This window comes from Micropterus salmoides, unplaced genomic scaffold (genome assembly GCF_014851395.1).
Source record: "Micropterus salmoides isolate LMB-PRFRI ecotype aquatic unplaced genomic scaffold, ASM1485139v1 Ms_hic_scaffold_21, whole genome shotgun sequence".
NCBI classification, from domain to species: domain Eukaryota; kingdom Metazoa; phylum Chordata; class Actinopteri; order Centrarchiformes; family Centrarchidae; genus Micropterus; species Micropterus salmoides.
This window is the reverse complement of record NW_024041262.1, coordinates 26,222,640-26,242,032: the sequence shown is the minus strand read 5'-3', so window position 1 is coordinate 26,242,032 and position 19,393 is coordinate 26,222,640. Positions and strand designations below refer to the sequence as shown.

Genomic DNA, 19,393 nt, shown 5'->3' with positions numbered 1-19,393 from the left:
AAACAACCTTTCGTTTCTCTGCGTATGGAAATATCCAGGTGAAATGACAGAAGTTTATCTTATCTTGACTGGTCTTGAAATAAAATTCTGAAGTCCTCAAAGTCCGAGACGAGACCGTCAAAAAGTGGTCATGCATGTAATCCTTCATCTAAACTACTCTTTATTGTAAATGTTGTCCAATATTTTGTCTCAAATATCTCATCCAATCTGTTTCTGTCCACTTTTAATGTAATATCTCAGAAAGTACCCCAGAGGCTCCGGAGACAGAGGGGCTGTCTGCAGAGCCGGCATCCCAGGTAGAGGTGTCTATTGTAGGGGAGACGCTGGAGGACATGTCCCTGTCCTCCACCTCGTCCCTGGAGAGAAATGACACGAGTCAGGAGTATATGGACGACTTTGACAACCTCGGTAAGACGGGACAGGAAACACAGATGCTGCTGTTACTTTTTATGAACGTATGTACGGAGGGTCGGTGCTTTTACGTAAACTAACGCCGTCTTGCCTTGTGTCTGTAGGGAACGGCGGGGAGGGCATACTGCTTCTTTCCTCTAAAAATGACGAAGACGACTCAGGGCTCGACCAATCGTGCGCAAGGTTCGACGATGACCAAGTGGCTGTACGTGGCGTTTCCAAGGCGGCAGGTCTCTGTTTTCTGGACGACGGTATGGACTGGGCCGCCATGAGACTCGGCGGTGAGTTTAAAGGATGTAAGGATGTAATGTACGAGTTCAGAAAACATCTCAAACATTCAGTTAACAAATTCTCCTCCTCTCCAAGGTGAGCGAGGGGGGGAGCATCAGCTGACCCAACTCTCCCGTCGGAGGAGGTCCAGTCAGCCGGACTACCATGACCAGGTACCGTCACAAGGCAGATCAATGACAGTCACTTAATAACTGATTGGATTTCCCTACTTCCTTACCAAGACGATGATGTTGCACCAACCAACCTTTTGACGCATATTGATTGGTACGGCCTGCAGGTTTGCTGTGGCATAATATTTTGTCATTACAATGATGTAATAGTACAAATATAGATACGTGGAGTGGCGTGATACTTGAGTCACAGTTTAAAGGTGCAGTAGTTGCAGATGACTTTTGGATTCTATCCAACAGAGTGACACATCAGCCACAACGTTCACCCGAGAAAAGGGCAGTTTCCAACCTCCTACCAGGAGCTGCGTCACCCAAACAGCTTTTAAATTATCCAGCAGCTCTAAAGAGATGCTGGAAGGAAACATCGATTTGTGGTTTCTGCCATGAGTCCATTAAAACCTGCGTGTTAAGAGCCAGAGAGTTTGAAGAGACGGATTAACTTTAACAATCTAATGCCGGTTTCACGCGCAGTAATCTGAATAAACCCGACCTGCTAATTACTCCAGCTGTATGAACCCAAAATAAACATTTTGCTGTGATTTTGGTTTTAAATAAACGGATCAAACTGATGCCGAAATAACGACGTCATGATGCTGATGTGTTAAAAATATGAAGTCAGGCTTTGTCGGGTCTGTCGGCAAGATGGCAAGCAAACACCTTTTAAAATGCATGTTTTCCGAATGGACTTCGGATCAATCAGGGCTGTGCTATGCGGACGTCTTTCATATTAAAGTGCAACAATAGCTGGAATTAAGTAACAGACACATATTTCCCAGCAGGAATCGTGTTCCTCCACGCCCAACGCCCAAAGCTCGCATCGTCTTATGTGGTAAATCAGCATTAGTGCAAGAATAATCTGAAATAATCTACAATATTGGCAAATAAGGAGCCGTGTAATCTCCAGTCCATCACGCCGTCTCCCTCGCTCTCTCCCCGTGTTTCCGGCTTGTATCCACCATCAACTAATTGCCAGTCTTTTCTGAACTTCTGCAGGGCGGCTCGTCCCTGGACCTGTCCCCCTCGGACAGCTGTGGGTCTGGAGGAACCTACATGTGGGACGAGGAGGGCCTGGAGCCACTGGGGGTCGCCGCCACGACCGCCTCCATCAACACCAACAGCAACACCACCCATCACATCGGGAGCTTCGACTCGGACATCAACAGCATTGTAAGGCCTGAACCCGACAGGTTAGAGTAGATGAACGGGAACACAAGCAGAAACTTTTCTATGAGTCTTTGTTTATTTTATGAGGTAACACACCAAGAAATGTGCCAGCAAAGGTAAGGATAAAATAAACACTTGATTTAAAATATCTAAATAATCTGCTGTGCAGATGTGTTTTGAGGAAGGAAATGCACTCGACACATTTGTTAGGAGAGTAACACTGAATGTAAACAACTTTTCTTTGTTTAGAACAAACTCCACAAGAGTAAGATTACTGAAAAGAGATGAGGTGGATAATCAAACAGATCTCTCTCTTGTACTAAACAGTGTAAGATGTGAGGAATGTCTGTTCGTCCTGCAGTAAGACAAGTCTTCTTATTATATCAGGAGATATACGCACGTTAAAATTTGTCATCAATCAAAGTAAGAAATGTAGTGTGATCCACTCAGGGCTCGAGACTAACGGCGTCCTGTCCTCCTGGGGAAGACAGAAAATGTGTTTGGGATGAAGAGAAATATTCTGTAGGACGCCTCTGGGACGAAAGGGATCATGTAGACCTCTGTGTTTATTTATTCCGATCACTTAGCAAAGGATAAACTGAACCGACCGAGCGCTGACGACAACGGAGGTCGTCTTCTCACGCCGTTACTACGGTCACGCCGGACTCTCGCAGGAGGCCGGCTGCTCACCTGTTCCCGCGGTACAGATCCAGCTGTCCTCTCGGTCACAGACGGCTTGCTGACCTCTCAATCGCGGCCAGCAGACTCGCTGGTAGAGTTTTGCATTACAAACCTCTAAAACCTGAAGCACGGTTTGGGGCTGTGAGCTGCAGAAGTCACTATGAGGATTTGTGCTGAGATTTCTGCCTGATGAAGTGTTTCAGTTTCTACCTCTGATGAAGTGCAGTGCACTTGTCTCATTCAGTACCGTCTGAAGGGCAGCGCAGCACAGTAGAAAGCTTTGAACATGAGCAGAAAAGCTGCTGAAACAGAGTCCAGGAGTTTATAACTGAACTGAAATTAAATAATTTATCGTGGAGGTAAAAAGGTGCCTCAACAGATAACTCTTCAGTTTGTTTGTAAATCTCTTTGTTTGAATCAAGCAAAATAAATATTATTTCTTTTATCAATTTATAATCATTATGTCATGTGATAATAAAGTAAAGAAACAACATTTGGATTTTGGGACGCTTTACATTAACTTCAGGACGGTTCAAATTGTTTTGCCCTGGATCCACTTAGTAGGAAGAATTAAGAAAATATAAATTCTTTTTAAAGCCCCTAACATTAGTATGTAAATTGATTGATGATTGAAATGTTCAGGGTGTTTGGTTTTTTTGTGCCACTGAACTGAGTTTAATATTCCAGCAGCATCAGCTCTTTGCTGCCTCTCTGTCCTACTTGTTTGGCTTCCAGAAACTTTATCCCATCTTGTTGCTGAGCGTTGGACAGCAGATGGTTTCTGATCAGCAGCAAACGGGCAGAAAGAGGCCGTCACTGACGAAGCTCGGGTCTTTGCTGCAGCCGGCGCTTGTTGCACATTTTTGGAACTAGTCTGAACTTGAGATCTTAACTGCTCTGTAACTACCAAAGCTGCTGCTTCCATAACCATCAAATCTCCCGACATAATAGCACCTGAAGGCAACATGCGTTGTTCGGCAGTCCTAAATGTCTGAATTTTCCACCAGCACTTGAACCGCGTCTACTTTTTGTCAGTTCTGGTTACAGTTCTGCGTATCGGCTTCCGTCACCCTGAAGCACAAACAGAAACGTCTGTTAAAACCATCTTTATTTGCAGTCCGGCTGCCGTTAACAGTCATTAGTCATAAAGAAAGAGGCATAATGTGATATCATGTCATTGATTCTAAACATATGGACTGAATCTCAGTAGTTGGTCCAAACAAAAAGCACATTTCTCAGCGAATCCTCCCTTTTTTATATTTAGAAGTAGTTCCAAAAGCTCTAATAAAAACTTTAACTGTCTGTTCTCAACCAAACGCAGGATATTAACAAATTAAGTTAAAAGCAGGACAAGCTGCCACTTTTCTCTGCTCCAAGCACACCTGCATTAAAGTAATTTAAGAATTAATATGAATCCAGCAGAATCTGAAATCAATCCTGCATCTCTGGAGGTCGGAGACGTCGTCCGTGTTTGTGGGGATCAGTCGTCTGCGTCCTGTTTCATCAGCAGGACTGTTGAAGTCTGAATGAAATCCTCTGGCTCCCTCCTGTGTCTGTGGTGTGAATTACAGCCACCACTGCAAACCGATCAGCCTTCACAGTGCGAGGCTTTCACTGGTGAATGCAGGTGTGAGGCAGCTCGCTGGAGTTCGTACTGTTGTCCGGTACTTTCACAATTTAATCAGGTGACGTTTAAATGTCATTTAACTTTTGCATTCCCATTTTAACTCCTTCCAGCAAAAAGGAGAATCATTTCTTTTCACTAGAATTCCAGCCATAAGTAACACAATGACAGGCAGTGAGGCTATTTAGGTGGTATGATTCATGCACTTCCTGTAATAAATAAATAATCCTAAAGCTAAAATCCTATCGTGGGACAAAATCTTATCAAACGGGGGTCCGTGGACTAAATTGTGTCCATTTAGGGGCCCTTTTGAGAACTACTGTTTACCATATCCTCAGTGTTTCTGAACATAGAAACATGTGGCTCTTCTGGGTAAAATAATCATCATTCATGTGGATAGCTTGGAAAGTCCTCCGCCTTTGCCACAGAGAAACAGGTCTCAGTAGTTCCTGATTTAATCCATCATTGATCCAGAATTTGAGAGTGAATTAATTGAATCTGCATGTTGTAAAATCATTATTTTTCTGGAGCGTACCTCATTTTTAAAGCTCTGTGATTGGATGTTTCCTGCCGAAATGCACCTTGGGAGTCGTCGTCGTCGTCAGCTTCTGTCCTTCAGTCTCTGTGTCCACAGGCTTTTTACCAAAGACCTCGAGCTCTCCATCTTTTGTGCTGATGATTGAGCAGCAGCGCTCCAGCTGTCAGCAGAACGGTTCTTGGGAAACATCTTGATCTTCTCCCGCCGGCAGTTTGTAGTTCAGTTGTCGATAGTTCGGATGGCTCGAGCCTTGACTGTCCTCTGTTCACTACCGTTAATGTACTTCCTCACTAATGTTGAGTGGCTCTTAATGAGCTCTCAGTCTTAATGCGCCCCGTGTGTTAACGAGCTGTTACAGAGTGATTGACCCTAATGAGCTCAGGGCCTTAATGATCTGAGGACATTAAGGAGTTCTGAACTGATGTGTGAAGTCCTCCCTCTGTTTTTCTTTACGATACACCGTATATACCTGTCAGTGTTTTAACAGCAGCTCAGACGTTTGTTGACACAAGCTGTTAGTGATGATGTTTGAAATGAGCAGCAGGGGTCAGTGTCGGTCCGAGGACAGGCTGTGTGCGAGGCTGGTAACGCATCAACCTGCTGGTCAGACAGCCTGATATCGGTAGAAAGCTGATGGTTTGTTTGTGTGCGAGGGTCAACACCAAAAAGCTGCTTTTTGTTTGTCGGTACAGCGCTGCCAAATCAAGTGAGGAAGCCGGGCGATGGAGGAGGGAGCGTGTGTCCCCTCCATACAAGACCGAAACATCGATTAGTTCGGAGACCGGAGCGAAGACGAGGAGGAAGAGCTGAGGAGGTCAGAAAGGATAAGAGGAGAATCAAAGGAGAGGAAAATTAGGAGAAGGAGAGGATCAGAGCAGGAGGTGAGACGAGCAAAGGAATGGGAGAGGAGAGGAGGTGGTCGAAGTTACAACAACGTCGAAAGTAAAGTAAACTGAATAAAAAGAAAACATTTGAATCCACTAATGAGAATTTATGAATAATATAAAGGCGGGTTCACACCTAAAGGTCTGGTTTCTGAACCAATGAGAGGATCATGCAAAGGCAAAAACGGTCCAGAAATTTTAATATAAAGCCGTTATTATTATTGTTATTGTCAGGGGAGGGAAAGCATTCTGGGGCCCAGCTGCTACCTGCTTGGTAATAAAATGTTTTCTGATAAATATGAAATATTATAAATAACAAAGGACATTAAATAGTAGAGTAATAATAAATACATTCTTATTTAGTACGCTTCCTGTGATTTGGTTCGAATGGTGTTCACATAAAACTGAAGTCTTATTCAACCACATGCATGTATTTGTGGCTCCTGGTAAATAAAAAAACCTCCACTCCCCAAAAATATCTCTTCTTCAGCTGCTGGGCCTGTCGCACTAATGAGCAGCATCTTCGCACAGTTATGTTTCTGCCAGTAATGTCGTCTAACAGATGTACGGATTATATTCAGCTGTAAGCTAATCTACAGCAGATGATCTAAAGCAGATTTTATTATTATAATTATTTTGATTTGTTCTGCCCTCAGATTTGTGAAGTGATCCACTTTTTGGCGTCAAGTGTTTGTTCTGACCATAAAGAAAACGTTAGAGGTGTTATTCTGCTTTTTGGCTTTTTCACTCTCTTTTTTTGTGCATGTAACAGGTTTGAAAAGTGAAAAAGCCCAAAGGGAGTTCCCATCTCCCACAGAAAACTCTGAACTGCCTGAAAACAGCTCGTTTGTGGTCCAGCCGCTTCCCTTTCATCCCTGTGATGTCAAGCTAAACGCGCCTCCTATAACGCTCGCCGAGCGGCGACTCCGACACGCCCTCAGAAACAGCGAGCTGCAGCACACAGCTCTCCTCTCCCTTCCAAACACTAGCTACCCTCCAGGCAGTCAGTGGACATAAAGTTGTTCCTGTGATGTAGAGACAGAGCTCAGTTAAAACTTTATGGATACAGATTAATAACTCACCGCTCTGAAACTCTCGCTCCAGTCCGTGTTGCCGAGCCGGTCGGCAACACGTACGGCTGAACCCGAGCCGTTTACCGGCTTCTCGCTGACCCGCCCTTCTCTGCTTCTGATTGGCTAGTAGTCCTTAACTAGGAACTGAGCATGTGCAACTCCCAACAAAGATCATTTAGAGACAAGATGTATCACTCCATAGCTAAAACGAAGCCTTCAACACAGGCTGAAAAGAGGAGCTGCAGCAATGTGCAGTATGACAAAAATATAACCATGTAAACCTGCTCTGGTACAAACTCTAAATAAGATGAGGAATCTGAACATGAGCAGAATACCAGCTCTTTAAATCCACAGTGAACCATCTGGTTTCTTCAACTTTCACTTGAGCAAAAATTTTCCTTTAAACTTTAACCTGATTTTATATTTAACCTGTTAATTATTGATATCCGAATGATATCCAAGTTTTTTTTTCATGATAACATTTTCTTGCCGTATCACCTGTATTTCATTTTATGTGTAATGAATCTAGAATATATGACAGTTTTAAAGTTAAATTACAGAAGAAAATCAAGCAAATTTTCAAGAGAAGACAAATTAAAAATGTATGATGAAAATGAGGCTAAAACTTAACTGACAAAACCTAAAGTAAAGCGTATTTAACCAACCTGATTAGAAAACTAATATAAAGACAAATCAAAAGGAGAGACGGGAGGGAAGGGAGAGATTTTAACAGAGAAAGATGGAGGCCGGGAAGAGAGGAGGAGGGAAAGGTAAGAGGAGAGAGGGAGAAAGAGGAGAGATGGGGAGTAAGGTGGAAAGGAAGAGCAGAAGATAAGAGTAGGAGAGAAAAGATGAGGAAGAAGAGGATGAAGGCAGAGAGGAAGAGGAGAGCAGTAAGAGGAGATTAGGAGGTAATGTGTTGATGTGGATGGCTGAACTCAGCCACCAGGGCCGGGCTGCTGGGTGTGTGTTAGTGTTTAAATGCAGCAGTTATTCAGGGTGAACGTTTGGTTTCCTCTCAGGTCACTGTGGTGTGACTAAGCTTCTCCAGGCAGGAAACAACGAAACAAGCTGTGTGTGCTTGAAGTCAAACTTCTTCTGCTTCGTTTCCAGTTTCTCTAAATTTTCTCTCATCTCTGAGATGAAGTCTGCGTTTGATTTATGCGTTAGGGTGAAGCTTTTTAACTGCTCCCCAACGCCTGGTGCACACTGGAGGCTTTTAAGATCTGAAATGATTTTTAAAAACGTGGGTTACCACAAACAAAACAGAACGCACACACCAGACCCTCGTTTTCAAACACAGGTATTTGAAAACAAGGGAAATAAGCACAATGAAAAATGTTCTTATATATTCTATATAATATTCTAACATTAAATAAAAGTACTGTGTTAATTTCACAGATAGGCTATCTATAGTATAATGTGAATATATTCCTTATAGTTACTATATTCATTATGATGTCATATGTAGTTTACCACTGGACCACTATTTTAATTCCAGTTACAGCAGTTTCAGATAAGCTCCAGACGGCAACCTTAAGATTCTCTATCTAACCCCCTCACACTACTGGATAATTTGTCCTGAAACACTGATCAACCATTTTCTGACGTTTTATAGACAAAATAACGAATCGACTAAGCAAGAAAATAATCGTTGCTGTCTGTATAATCGATAAATTATTGGTTTGGCTCTGTGTCAAATGTCATGTACTTTGATCATCAGTATGTTGGCGTGCTGATGATGTTTAGCAGGTTAATTTAGCGTTACCGGCTCACTGTACACATCGTAGTGTGAAACAAAAGCGGAACGATAAGAAACAGAACATAAAGAAAACATTTATTACAATATTAACAGCCAGTTAATATTATTTACACAGTACAGTCTCAAAAAACACATCTGTGAGAGTTAGTTCAACAATCTGGCCTGAATATTATTTGATTTAATAATGATTATAGGAAGAAGATACTGCCCAATAATAATGACGTAAAGTTTGAAAGTACATCTCAGGGCTGCGACATTTTGCAGCAGCGTGAGCATTTTTGCTACTTGCACATGTACGACCCGCAAAATAAACTACAGAGGTCGATGAGTTGGAGACTGATGACGCCGTGGCGGAAAAAGGCAAGAACACGCCTTTTCTGACAGGAATGGCTGAGGGAGTCCACATGGCTTGGATTTAGCAAAACCACAGACACCATGAACTGTCTCCGCTGCACCACATTGAATGTAGTTGTTTTGGTTTCTTTTTTTGCGCTGTAATGACAGAGGTAATAATCAATCAATCTTTGTGTCCCCGTAGGGAAATTAGTTTGTAGCACAATCAAGTAGGCATTACATCATACGGCACGGAGATAACCATCAGACATACTGATAAACACACTAATTTACATAATTCCCATACCCCGCACCTTGCCACTGATTAAATTAGGCAGACCAGGCCAGCTGAGCATCCTGCCTATTTGGATATGTATGTGCTTTACCTGTTTAAAAGCTTAATTACTTGAGGCACAAATGAAAATTTTGATCCATTTATGGTAAAAAGAGGGAGGCAATATCGTTGCCCAGATGGCAGCAGTTCAAATGAAGAGGCATGGGGGTGCCTCTTTTCTCCCACAATGGTTTTTGCCTTGTTCATCACTCTTTCCCTGTAGATACCTTCCATACTTGGTAACTTAATCCCTGACAGTTTAAAGGCCAAAACACTTTCAATAAAATAACAATAAAACATCTGAAGCATTTTGTAGTGGAAATTAAAAGATGACAGTTTCTTTAAAAAGTACATTCTTTGTTGTGACTTAGTGCTTCTGAGGTCAGACCACAGTTCCCACTTATATGGAATATGGCCGAGCACAATGCCAAGGTATTTGTAATTTATAACAGATTGTATAGGCTCCCTGTTAATAAAAGTAGATGACTGCAACGTTGTAAAATAAATTGACATTCTTTTGTTTTGGTGGTATTTAGAAGGAGGCTTGACTTTTCACACCACTTTAGGAATTACTCAAGAACTGGCCCATGCTCCTGCTCCTCCTCATATAGTAGGCTCATCAAGGCGGTATCATCTGCATACTTAATAAGGAAAGTGCTGGTGCAAGACTTGGTATATAAAATAAACAATAAAGGATATAAAACACATGTACACATAGCACATAACACAAAGATGATACTTTGTTTACATTTCTGAATGTGCATTTGTTAAGCACAATTCAATTAAAATGTGACTTTGAACTTAAACAAAACATTGTAGCTTGTGTATTTATTACGAAAGCATTTATAAGTAACATAGTTCAAATGGGGAAAATGTAAAAACTTGAGTTGCAGGTCCAATTAGGGTGTACGTCCCTAACTTTTTTGCCTGTACCCCTAAAATTTTCAGAGAGGGGCTGCAGTTCTCCTGGTAAAAAAAGAAAAGTTAGTCTTGAGCCCTGCATCTGAATCAAACGCTCGCTCTCTCCTTCATTGTACAGACGTACAAAGACTGCCATTGATCAACAGGCTCAAAAGACCTTCTCCTCACAATGATGGAAGGTCTTGTTAGTTTTCTCAGCATCTGGTTGAAGCTCACACTGTCCTTTTGTATTGTAGCTGCTATTTTACAGAAAAGGGAAATAAATTGGTTTTGATATTTGTTTGTGTGTGTGTGTGTGATTTTTCAGGGATTTTATTTTGTGCTTGCAAGGGCGAGAAAAGTTGTACTGTGGGACCCTGTCTGCTTCACCTTGTAGAAAATTGAAAAATCAAATAGAGGGTTATTCAGAAATACGATCTTGCAATACATATGCACCACCTTGCCAGGGGTAATCAGAACCCTGCACCACCAAGATGACAACACAGCAACAAGTGCCCAAGCCCAAGAGAAGGAGCATAAACACCTGAAGCCAACAACACTCGTGAAGAATTGGCCTCAGGTGTCTCCAGCGGCTCTCGTTACAGGAGCCAGAAGCACTAATGAGCCAGCGGTATCAATTATTTTGATAACGACCCCACAAAGGGTTATATAGCTGGGACTCCCTGCCAGGACTGAAGAAGCCTCTCTGATGAGAGACAAAACATGTCAGAGTATCTTCAACCATGTCCAGTTGAACTTGTTTTTAACCCATCTTGGGCACGCCTTGAATAAACAGTGTTTGAAATGTCGACTGACACAAACCTGAAGTCTACTGCTGATGTTTTAGATTATTCAAATATGTTTTGGTCTTGTATCAGTTCAGTATGTTTTATTGGCACGTGCAACAGAGAAAGTAATAAGCACTTTTACCTTAACACTGTAAACCTAGCAAAGAAAGATAAGAAATTTAATACAGCACATAAAAGCTGATGTATCTCTTTCTGTCTCTAATAGGACATCTTGAACAACCTGGACTCTTGTGATCTGGATGATGATGACCTTATGCTGGATGCAGATTTACCAGAAGATGCCTCACTGCATAGCGGTATGTTTGTATGCGTACGTGTCTAGAGTTCATAAACTCACATAAAGTATTAGTATAGATCAAACCAATGTAATATTTTCCTCTAAATGGCAATTACGCAAAACACTTTGTTGTTAAATCATCAGTACAAAAGAACAGATTGTAGCAAATACAACAGTTTGGATTCTTTTACATAATTGTTCTTTTTGACACCTACACAGTTTCATTTCAGTTTAGCTAACAGTTCAATTTAGCATCTTAACAAGTTGGTTCAGTTTAGCTATCAGTTCAATTTAGCATCTTAACAAGTTGGTTCAGTTTAGCTATCAGTTCAATTTAGCATCTTAACAAGTTGGTTCAGTTTAGCTAACAGTTCAATTTAGCATCTAAACAAGTTGGTTCAGTTTAGCTAACAGTTCAATTTAGCATCTAAACAAGTTGGTTCAGTTTAGCTATCAGTTCAATTTAGCATCTTAACAAGTTGGTTCAGTTTAGCTATCAGTTCAATTTAGCATCTTAACAAGTTGGTTCAGTTTAGCTATCAGTTCAATTTAGCATCTTAACAAGTTGGTTCAGTTTAGCTATCAGTTCAATTTAGCATCTTAACAAGTTGGTTCAGTTTAGCTATCAGTTCAATTTAGCATCTTAACAAGTTGGTTCAGTTTAGCTAACAGTTCAATTTAGCATCTTAACAAGTTGGTTCAGTTTAGCTAACAGTTCAATTTAGCATCTTAACAAGTTGGTTCAGTTTAGCTAACAGTTCAATTTAGCATCTAAACAAGTTGGTTCAGTTTAGCTAACAGTTCAATTTAGCATCTTAACAAGTTGGTTCAGTTTAGCTAACAGTTCAATTTAGCAGCTGAAACAAGTTGGTTCAGTTTAGCTAACAGTTCAATTTAGCAGCTGAAACAAGTTGGTTCAGTTTAGCTAACAGTTCAATTTAGCAGCTGAAACAAGTTGGTTCAGTTTAGCTAACAGTTCAATTTAGCAGCTGAAACAAGTTGGTTCAGTTTAGCTAACAGTTCAATTTAGCAGCTGAAACAAGTTGGTTCAGTTTAGCTAACAGTTCAATTTAGCAGCTGAAACAAGCTGGTTCAGTTTAGCTAACAGTTCAATTTAGCAGCTGAAACAAGCTGGTTCAGTTTAGCTAACAGTTCAATTTAGCAGCTGAAACAAGCTTGTTCAGTTTAGCTAACAGTTCAATTTAGCAGCTGAAACAAGCTTGTTCAGTTTAGTTTGGATATTTTCAGGACTTTAAAGACATCATGCTGATTTCAGAGAAGTTGTCTAATGTGTTATTTTTTTTATGATCTCACTAGTCCTTTTAAGCTTTTTACTCTAAATAAACTGTGTTTCATTTGCAATAACACAACTGTTTCATCATGCTGCTGGTCTGAACCCTGCAGATGGAGACGGGATTACCCACATGGCTCAGTGGAGGATGAGACAGCTCTGCTGGGGAACTCAGGACATCCACAATGACAATGAAAGGTGATGGAAGGGACTCTGTGTGCTGGATTTAACCTGCAGACTGGTAGTTTACATGGTCTGCATTAGAATGAGGTCATTGTTGGGGCTGACTGGGACTCAAAGATATTACAAACGTTTCTAGAGAAGTCTTTTCAAGTTAAATGAGAAACCTTCACGTCTTCCCAATTATACTGTTGTAGTGCTGCCAAAGTTTTAGCTTGCGGTGGCAGAAGGAAAGGTCGAGGGGTTAGCCAAGATCAACAGGTTTCTCACTGTAAGTAGCATGAATGTTGTCAGCAAATACTGACTGTGCACAGACTTTTGAGCTCATGGTAATACAGTGTCGTTTGATATTGGGAAAAGGTCATGGATGCACCACTTAAAAAAGTTTCTCTTTATTGGGAGCGTGAATGTGTACAGCCACGTTTTGTCTTATTAAAAGATCAGCTTGTTAGAAAATGAACACATTGGTGCACTTGGTGGGAGTAGTATGTAGCTTCAGAACCGGAGGCTGCAGTTTCAGGACTGCAATCCTAGGACTGGAACTGCAGTTGTCGGACCCTTGTTTTCTTTGATACTGCCAGCTAGCTGGTTGGCTAGCTAGCTATGCACTCTCGACAGCCCCCCAAAGCCAGCTACCCTAACCATCACCGAGTGTGTGCCTAAACCTAAGTTATTGATTATATGCATGTCGACCGGTTCACCCTACAGATTCGCACATCGGCCTCACGACCTACGTGCTAGTGGACAAGGTTAACCTCTTTCGTGTTGCTGTGCATTACCACCACCACTCCACTAGATGGCGCTGTCGCAAAAGAACTATGTTGCCTAGAACTGCGGTCCCAGGATTGCGGGGGTCCTGAAACTGCAGCCTCTGGTACTGCAGCTAGATAATATTGCTTGGTGGAGCTGGAGGGAAAGTCGTAGGGTTACTGATGGGATCATGAATGTGTTGTACAGTTTTCTCAGCTAAATATGAAATGGCTGTTTTTTAATAAAGCCCACTACAGAATATCTTCATATTTCAGTCTTGATAGTTCAGTGACTTTCTAAAACTAACTGCTGAACACTAATTGTGGTTCACGGCCTTATGAATCGTGTCCTTTGACGTCATGTGTTCACAGTCCAGTGAAAAACCTTAAATGGTACAAAAGTCAGCAGCAAACTGCCAAAGTTAAAAACAACGTTTACGTCCCCAAAACAGACATTTTCAGATCTAAAATGAACAATTAAATGACAGAATTTTGTTCATTATTTCACTGATGAACAGCTGCTCTGTCTTCCTTTATTAATTAATATAAATATAATGGGGTGGTGATGGAGCAGTGGATAAGACACATGCCTTTGGTGTGAGAGACACGGGTTCAATCCCCCGCTGTGACACATCCCCCCAATGTGTCCCTGAGCAAGACCCTTAACTTCCTCGTTGCTCCAGAGGCGTGCGACCTCTGACATGTACAGCAATTGTAAGTAGCTTTGGATAAAAGCGTCGGCTAAATTAAAACATGTCAATGTAATATTATTCTGAGGCTGTTCAAATGTATTTATTGTAGAAATGTGTTTACTTCCACTGAATAACTTGAGGCAGCCAAGGGAATTGGCTTGAAGCTATAATCTGGTACAATACATCAGATAATAAAGTTTTTGTTTTACTGTACGCTGTCCCTTTTAAGTAAAATAAATACTTGATCTGATAAAATTTATAGTATTTCTCAGTTTGGCTGACCTACACTTTGTCTTTGGCTTCTTTTGTTATTCTGCAACAGTGGAAGGAAATAAAGCCTTGAAACACATTTGACCGTCGTGCATTATGTTCGTCCCCCACAGTGTTTTCCAGTGCTATAAACTGACTGAGGATCCTGGGAATAAGAGGACAGACACGACCGGGGACAGCGACCTCATTCTGGACCTCTGTCCTCCAAGGTAATTCAGAACATCTTCAGTATCACTGAAACCAGAGCTCACTGTTCACTAGAGTAGGACTTAAGGTTAGGGTTAGGAGCGAACTATCATGCGTCACCATTGTTGTCGCTAACTGAAATGCTAGCCTTATATTGATTATGTCCTGGCAGTTCTTTGACATTTAACATCTTGTGTACCCTCCTTTTCATAGAGTTTATATAGCGCTTAAGCCCCCGCACCACCCACCTCCCGGTGGACCACCGCGCGACCTTATCTCCGCAAAAATCTGTCTGGTAGTCAAGACAAGTGATGTTTGAACCCGTTTGAATTGTGCCCCAAGTTACACAAATGGTTGTCAAAAAAATTGTATGTTGAGAAAGTTGCATGAATCATAATCGTACATAACTCATTCTGAAATAAGGTCCCGGGGGGCGGAAGGGAGGGACTTAGGCTCTTTATCCGGTGGAGTTTTTACTCCAGTATTTTAAGGAATTTGTGGCAGAAGCCATTTAGTCATGTCCAGTATTTCATGCTCGTCCTTGAACGCAGCAGACAGGTGCATTGACCAGATGTGATCACTTTTTGTGTCTGCCCTTCACCCCCTCAGGTCTCCCGGCCTGTCTCCTGGTACTCCTGGTTTGGGTCTTGACGTGGAGGAACTGGCTGAAGACTGTTCGGCAGTCAGATCACAGCTGGAGTACCTGCAGAGGTTACTGCTTCAGGTGAGACAGCATGCAGACAGTGCACTGTGTCCCCAGGACAACTACAGGGTGTATGTGCAGAATTTCAAGTACAAGATTTACTGTTTTTTTTGTAAAAACTCCGTTCAAGGACATGTAGATATTTAATGTTCAGGTTTGCATGATGAGGCTGAAAGATCCAACCACTTGTCAGTCTCTCAGTGCTGTCTGACTTCCTGTCTGTGGCTCTCAGCTCCGAGCCCATTGGTTCTTCCTAAACACGTTCATCTTTCATCATGTTTAAAACAGGCTCAGTAATTTTCTAAATCAGCTGCTCACTGCGGTTTTTATCAAATTTTACTCAGACAGGAGGAAATTGTGCATTTGTTGAGGACTATTTTCGGCAGCGGATTAATCTGCATGATGTGTTTTTAATAGGACAACAATGGAGCTCTGACACGAAGGAATAAGATACTTAATACTTTTTAGTGGGATATATTCAGCGTTGGTTTGGGTCTTAGGGTTTGTTGACATGAGACTCACCAGACTGATCCTCTAAGCAGCGGTGAGCTGCAGCCTGTTCAGTTCTTTGCAACCAAATGCAAACCAAAAACAGATATGGTTTGGTGTTTGAACTGTCATCCAGGTCAAGTTTTTACCACCTAAACATGAGTAGCAAGACAACAGCTCAGTGTAAAGGTCTTTAATACCTACAATTAAGCCTCTTTCCTACATGCACAGTAATCCGTAAGAGTCCGTGTCGTGTGCAAAGTGAACATGAAGTGAACTTTTGTTCAAGCTCATTGGTCTGAAAGAGTTTTTGCATTCTTAAGTGTCTTTTCATTGACTTGATCTTTAAGGGGATCCTGAACTCTTTCAGCTCAGCGTGACAATTTCAATAAGTCTTTCGACACAGATGTAAAATATTCACATTCGAAAAGGGCTAAAAAGTAATAATGTTCCTACAAATGGCGATCATTGCAGAACCGGCGAGACCGCGCACACAAAATGTCTTAAGGAGACAAAAGCCACTTCATGATAACGTGTTCTACAAACACGTATGTGCTGTATGTTGTTCAGGAGGAGGAGGTGGACGATGACACTCTGACCACAGACACTCTGAGTCCTGAGACCCACGACTCGTACCACAGCTCGGACACACAGGTTGGCATGTTTCAAGCTTTATTTAAACAGCAGAGGTCGACCAACAACAACTTCAAATTCTCCTGCTTTCCTTCAACCAAGCTCGGCTTCTTCTGCTACTGTAATAAAATCCTACATTTCCCAGAATGCCTTTCCCCCCATCCCTAACTTGTGCGTATGTGATTAGGTGCAGACTCTCCTGCAGGAGGTGCAGCAGCTCAGAGAGGAGCTGAGAAGCCGAGACCGAACCATCGCACAACTCACCCTGCAGCTGGTCTGTCTCTCTCTCTCTCTCTCTCTCTCTCGACTGTTTATCCTGCTAAATATGACGTAACAGTTTATTAACAAGCCTCCATGTCTATCTGTGAGCAGACTGTTCCGGCGGTGACCACCAGGTGTCGCTGCCAGGAGGCGACAGGGAGGATGGATCGACACACGCAGACGAGCGTGACGGAGAGAGAGAGCGTGGCCTCGCAGACGCCCTGGACAGAGCACACAGTGAGCATCTAATGTCTTATAATATTGACTGGTTATCATCTTTCATGCAGAGATAAAAAGCTCCACAAACAGGATTCAAAACAACATTTAGCAGAAAACTACAGTATGACTGAAATCACCCTGAAACATTAAAAAATAAACAAAAGGAAAAGATATAAATAGAAAAACATAGAAAGCTCTGAGTTTCAGTAATGACCGAACAGCCTCCCACAAAGTCTCAGTGAAACCAAAACACCTTATTTTCTTTGTCTTTTTCTTGATTTTTTTTAACTTTATTTTTGTTTTGTGGGTTATATATTTAATTCTCGTTATATTTTTGTCCTCCATCTGTTTCTTCTTCCTCTAAAGCAAATTCTGTTGTGTAAGAACTAGGGCTGGGCAAGTTAACGCGTTATCATCGCATTAACGACACTTAACGCAGTTTTTATTATTAGTTTGACAGTTTATCTGTTGCTCACTGGCTCTGAATACACAGTCAAATGCTGGGTCACAGGAGGGGGTTTGTGTTGATCAGCCTGCAAATCAGACAAATCAGCTTCAGCAGACTACGCTGGATGTGGGAGAAGCAGATAAACAAAAGCAAGACAAGCGATCAAACGCTGCAGCGAAGAGGAGAGCTGCACACTGCATGCTGGTTAGTGTTGGAAGATGTCGGTCTGAGGAACGTTCTTAAAATCACAGCGTAGTCTCTTGGCCCCGCGGGGCCGCTCTGCGCTCCTCAGGTGATCAGACAGGGAGACGAGCGCTCCCCGAGTAAACGGCAGGCGCTCTGTGGATAATAACCATGGCAACGGCTTCTCTGTGCTACACAGCTGTAGCCTGTTTAACTTAAGTTAAAATTATACATAACTTTACCTGATATGCTTACATCTAGTTTTGCGGGGACGCTCTGCCGTGTGAATTCCCTCCTGTCGATGCCCTGTTTAGTGAACAGCATACAAAAAGTTCAACACAATTCAACTCCGGCAGCAGGCTGGCGCGTGCGTGAGGCGAGCACTTGAGCTCACTCTAACAAGGGACACTTGCTGCTGAACATACCGTAAAACTTTAAATAGCCCGGGCTTTTATTTGCTAACATCCCTGAATTGACCCTGCCTGTATTTGGGACAGGCCTTTAATTCCTTTTGCACAAAACTGAAACTACTATGAAACAGTTTATTTATTTCAAACAGAATATTACTTGTATAAAATCATCACATAATATCAAATACACGATGTTCTTTTGATCCAGCTCCGTTCTTTTGAAGTAACATCACGACGACAACGCGGTGCAGGATGAGAGAAGTCAGCAGACAGAGAGCGATGGACTTCACGTGACAGGATTCACAACTTGGATTCATTTTTAGTAAAAGCTTTTGATCGGTGGACCCTTACAGACTAAAGATAAATAATACGAACATCTATCTACATCTAACCGATCTAACAATGTGCAGCATGTCCACTGTCCATTAAATATTAATATTTGCATTAACGATCTGAGCAGCTTAGAAACAGGAGAGGTTTAATACATCCAGAGAACTTCTATATAAAACCAGACCAGGCTTCTAATGGAGACCTGCGCTTTTTGTCAAAATGTGTTCCCACAGCAGGCCAGGAGACGGGGCAGGCAGCTGTTAATTGAAGTTTTACAGTTGACTGTTTCTGAAAAGAAACAATGTTTCTGCTGATACCTGTTCAGAAAACCCCAAGAAACCTGGACTCTGATGGTAACTTGCTTGAACCAGCTAGATAAAAAGAAACGTCCTGGCAACAGCAAACAGCTTTGGTTTTATATTTAATTTGATCACATTAATGTTTAAGTTTACAAGAGATATTTTATTGCTGCTGTGTAAAGGGAATACTGCTGGGAAAGTGTTTGCAAACCACATGTTGTTGCACTTTTGTGTAAATAGCAGTACATTTAAATTAAAAGTGCGCCAAACACTACTTCAGAGTTCATTTTTCAATTTTGCGCTCAATCATGATTTAGAAATCTAACCGTTGTCCAGCACTAGTAAAGAGCTATATCAATAAAGTTTGTTTGCTTGCTGCCAGGTGAGCCTTCACAGACCGGCCGGTTTACGGATGCCACCTGAAAGGGGTTCTGGGTAATGAAGTCCTCAAAGTCCAACTAGTTGTGTCTTTGCCTGAGGAGCTTTTGTTGTGTTTGTATTTCAGTGTTTTAGCTCGTCAAAAAAAACACTTTTTTTGGTTCAGGATGTCCGAATCTAAAGTCCGTGTCCCTTCCTTTCGTCTGACTTCCTGTCCTCTTGTTATGAGTCAGCATGCTTTCCTTCTCTTTTCTCTTTCCGTCTGTCTCTCCTCAGGCTTTTCCTCCTGCTCCTTTCCTCTCTCCGCCCTGGCAGTATCAGCGCTCCAGGCCTTACAGGGCGAGGCCGAAGCCCAGCATCCCCTCCCACCTCGCTAGAAAAAGTGAGTCGTATAAAGTCTTTTTAGACTAATTAAATACTT

General features: G+C 42.0%; 1 protein-coding gene across 2 annotated transcripts in view; it reads left to right on the top strand.

The window, feature by feature from the left end:
• Nucleotides 1-19,393, top strand: part of LOC119915808 (serine-rich coiled-coil domain-containing protein 2-like) — a 64,219-nt gene that overhangs the window by 27,541 nt on the left and 17,285 nt on the right. Inside the window, exons 3-14 of one of the 2 annotated variants that reach the window (XM_038735556.1) lie at nucleotides 241-408; nucleotides 516-692; nucleotides 778-854; nucleotides 1,866-2,039; nucleotides 11,180-11,270; nucleotides 12,656-12,740; nucleotides 14,547-14,642; nucleotides 15,229-15,343; nucleotides 16,382-16,465; nucleotides 16,632-16,718; nucleotides 16,817-16,942; nucleotides 19,249-19,354. In XM_038735556.1, coding sequence (XP_038591484.1) covers nucleotides 241-408; nucleotides 516-692; nucleotides 778-854; nucleotides 1,866-2,039; nucleotides 11,180-11,270; nucleotides 12,656-12,740; nucleotides 14,547-14,642; nucleotides 15,229-15,343; nucleotides 16,382-16,465; nucleotides 16,632-16,718; nucleotides 16,817-16,942; nucleotides 19,249-19,354 — 1,386 coding nt within the window. The remainder of the gene's footprint in view (nucleotides 1-240; nucleotides 409-515; nucleotides 693-777; nucleotides 855-1,865; nucleotides 2,040-11,179; nucleotides 11,271-12,655; nucleotides 12,741-14,546; nucleotides 14,643-15,228; nucleotides 15,344-16,381; nucleotides 16,466-16,631; nucleotides 16,719-16,816; nucleotides 16,943-19,248; nucleotides 19,355-19,393) is intronic. The other variant, XM_038735555.1, reaches the window with a different exon arrangement.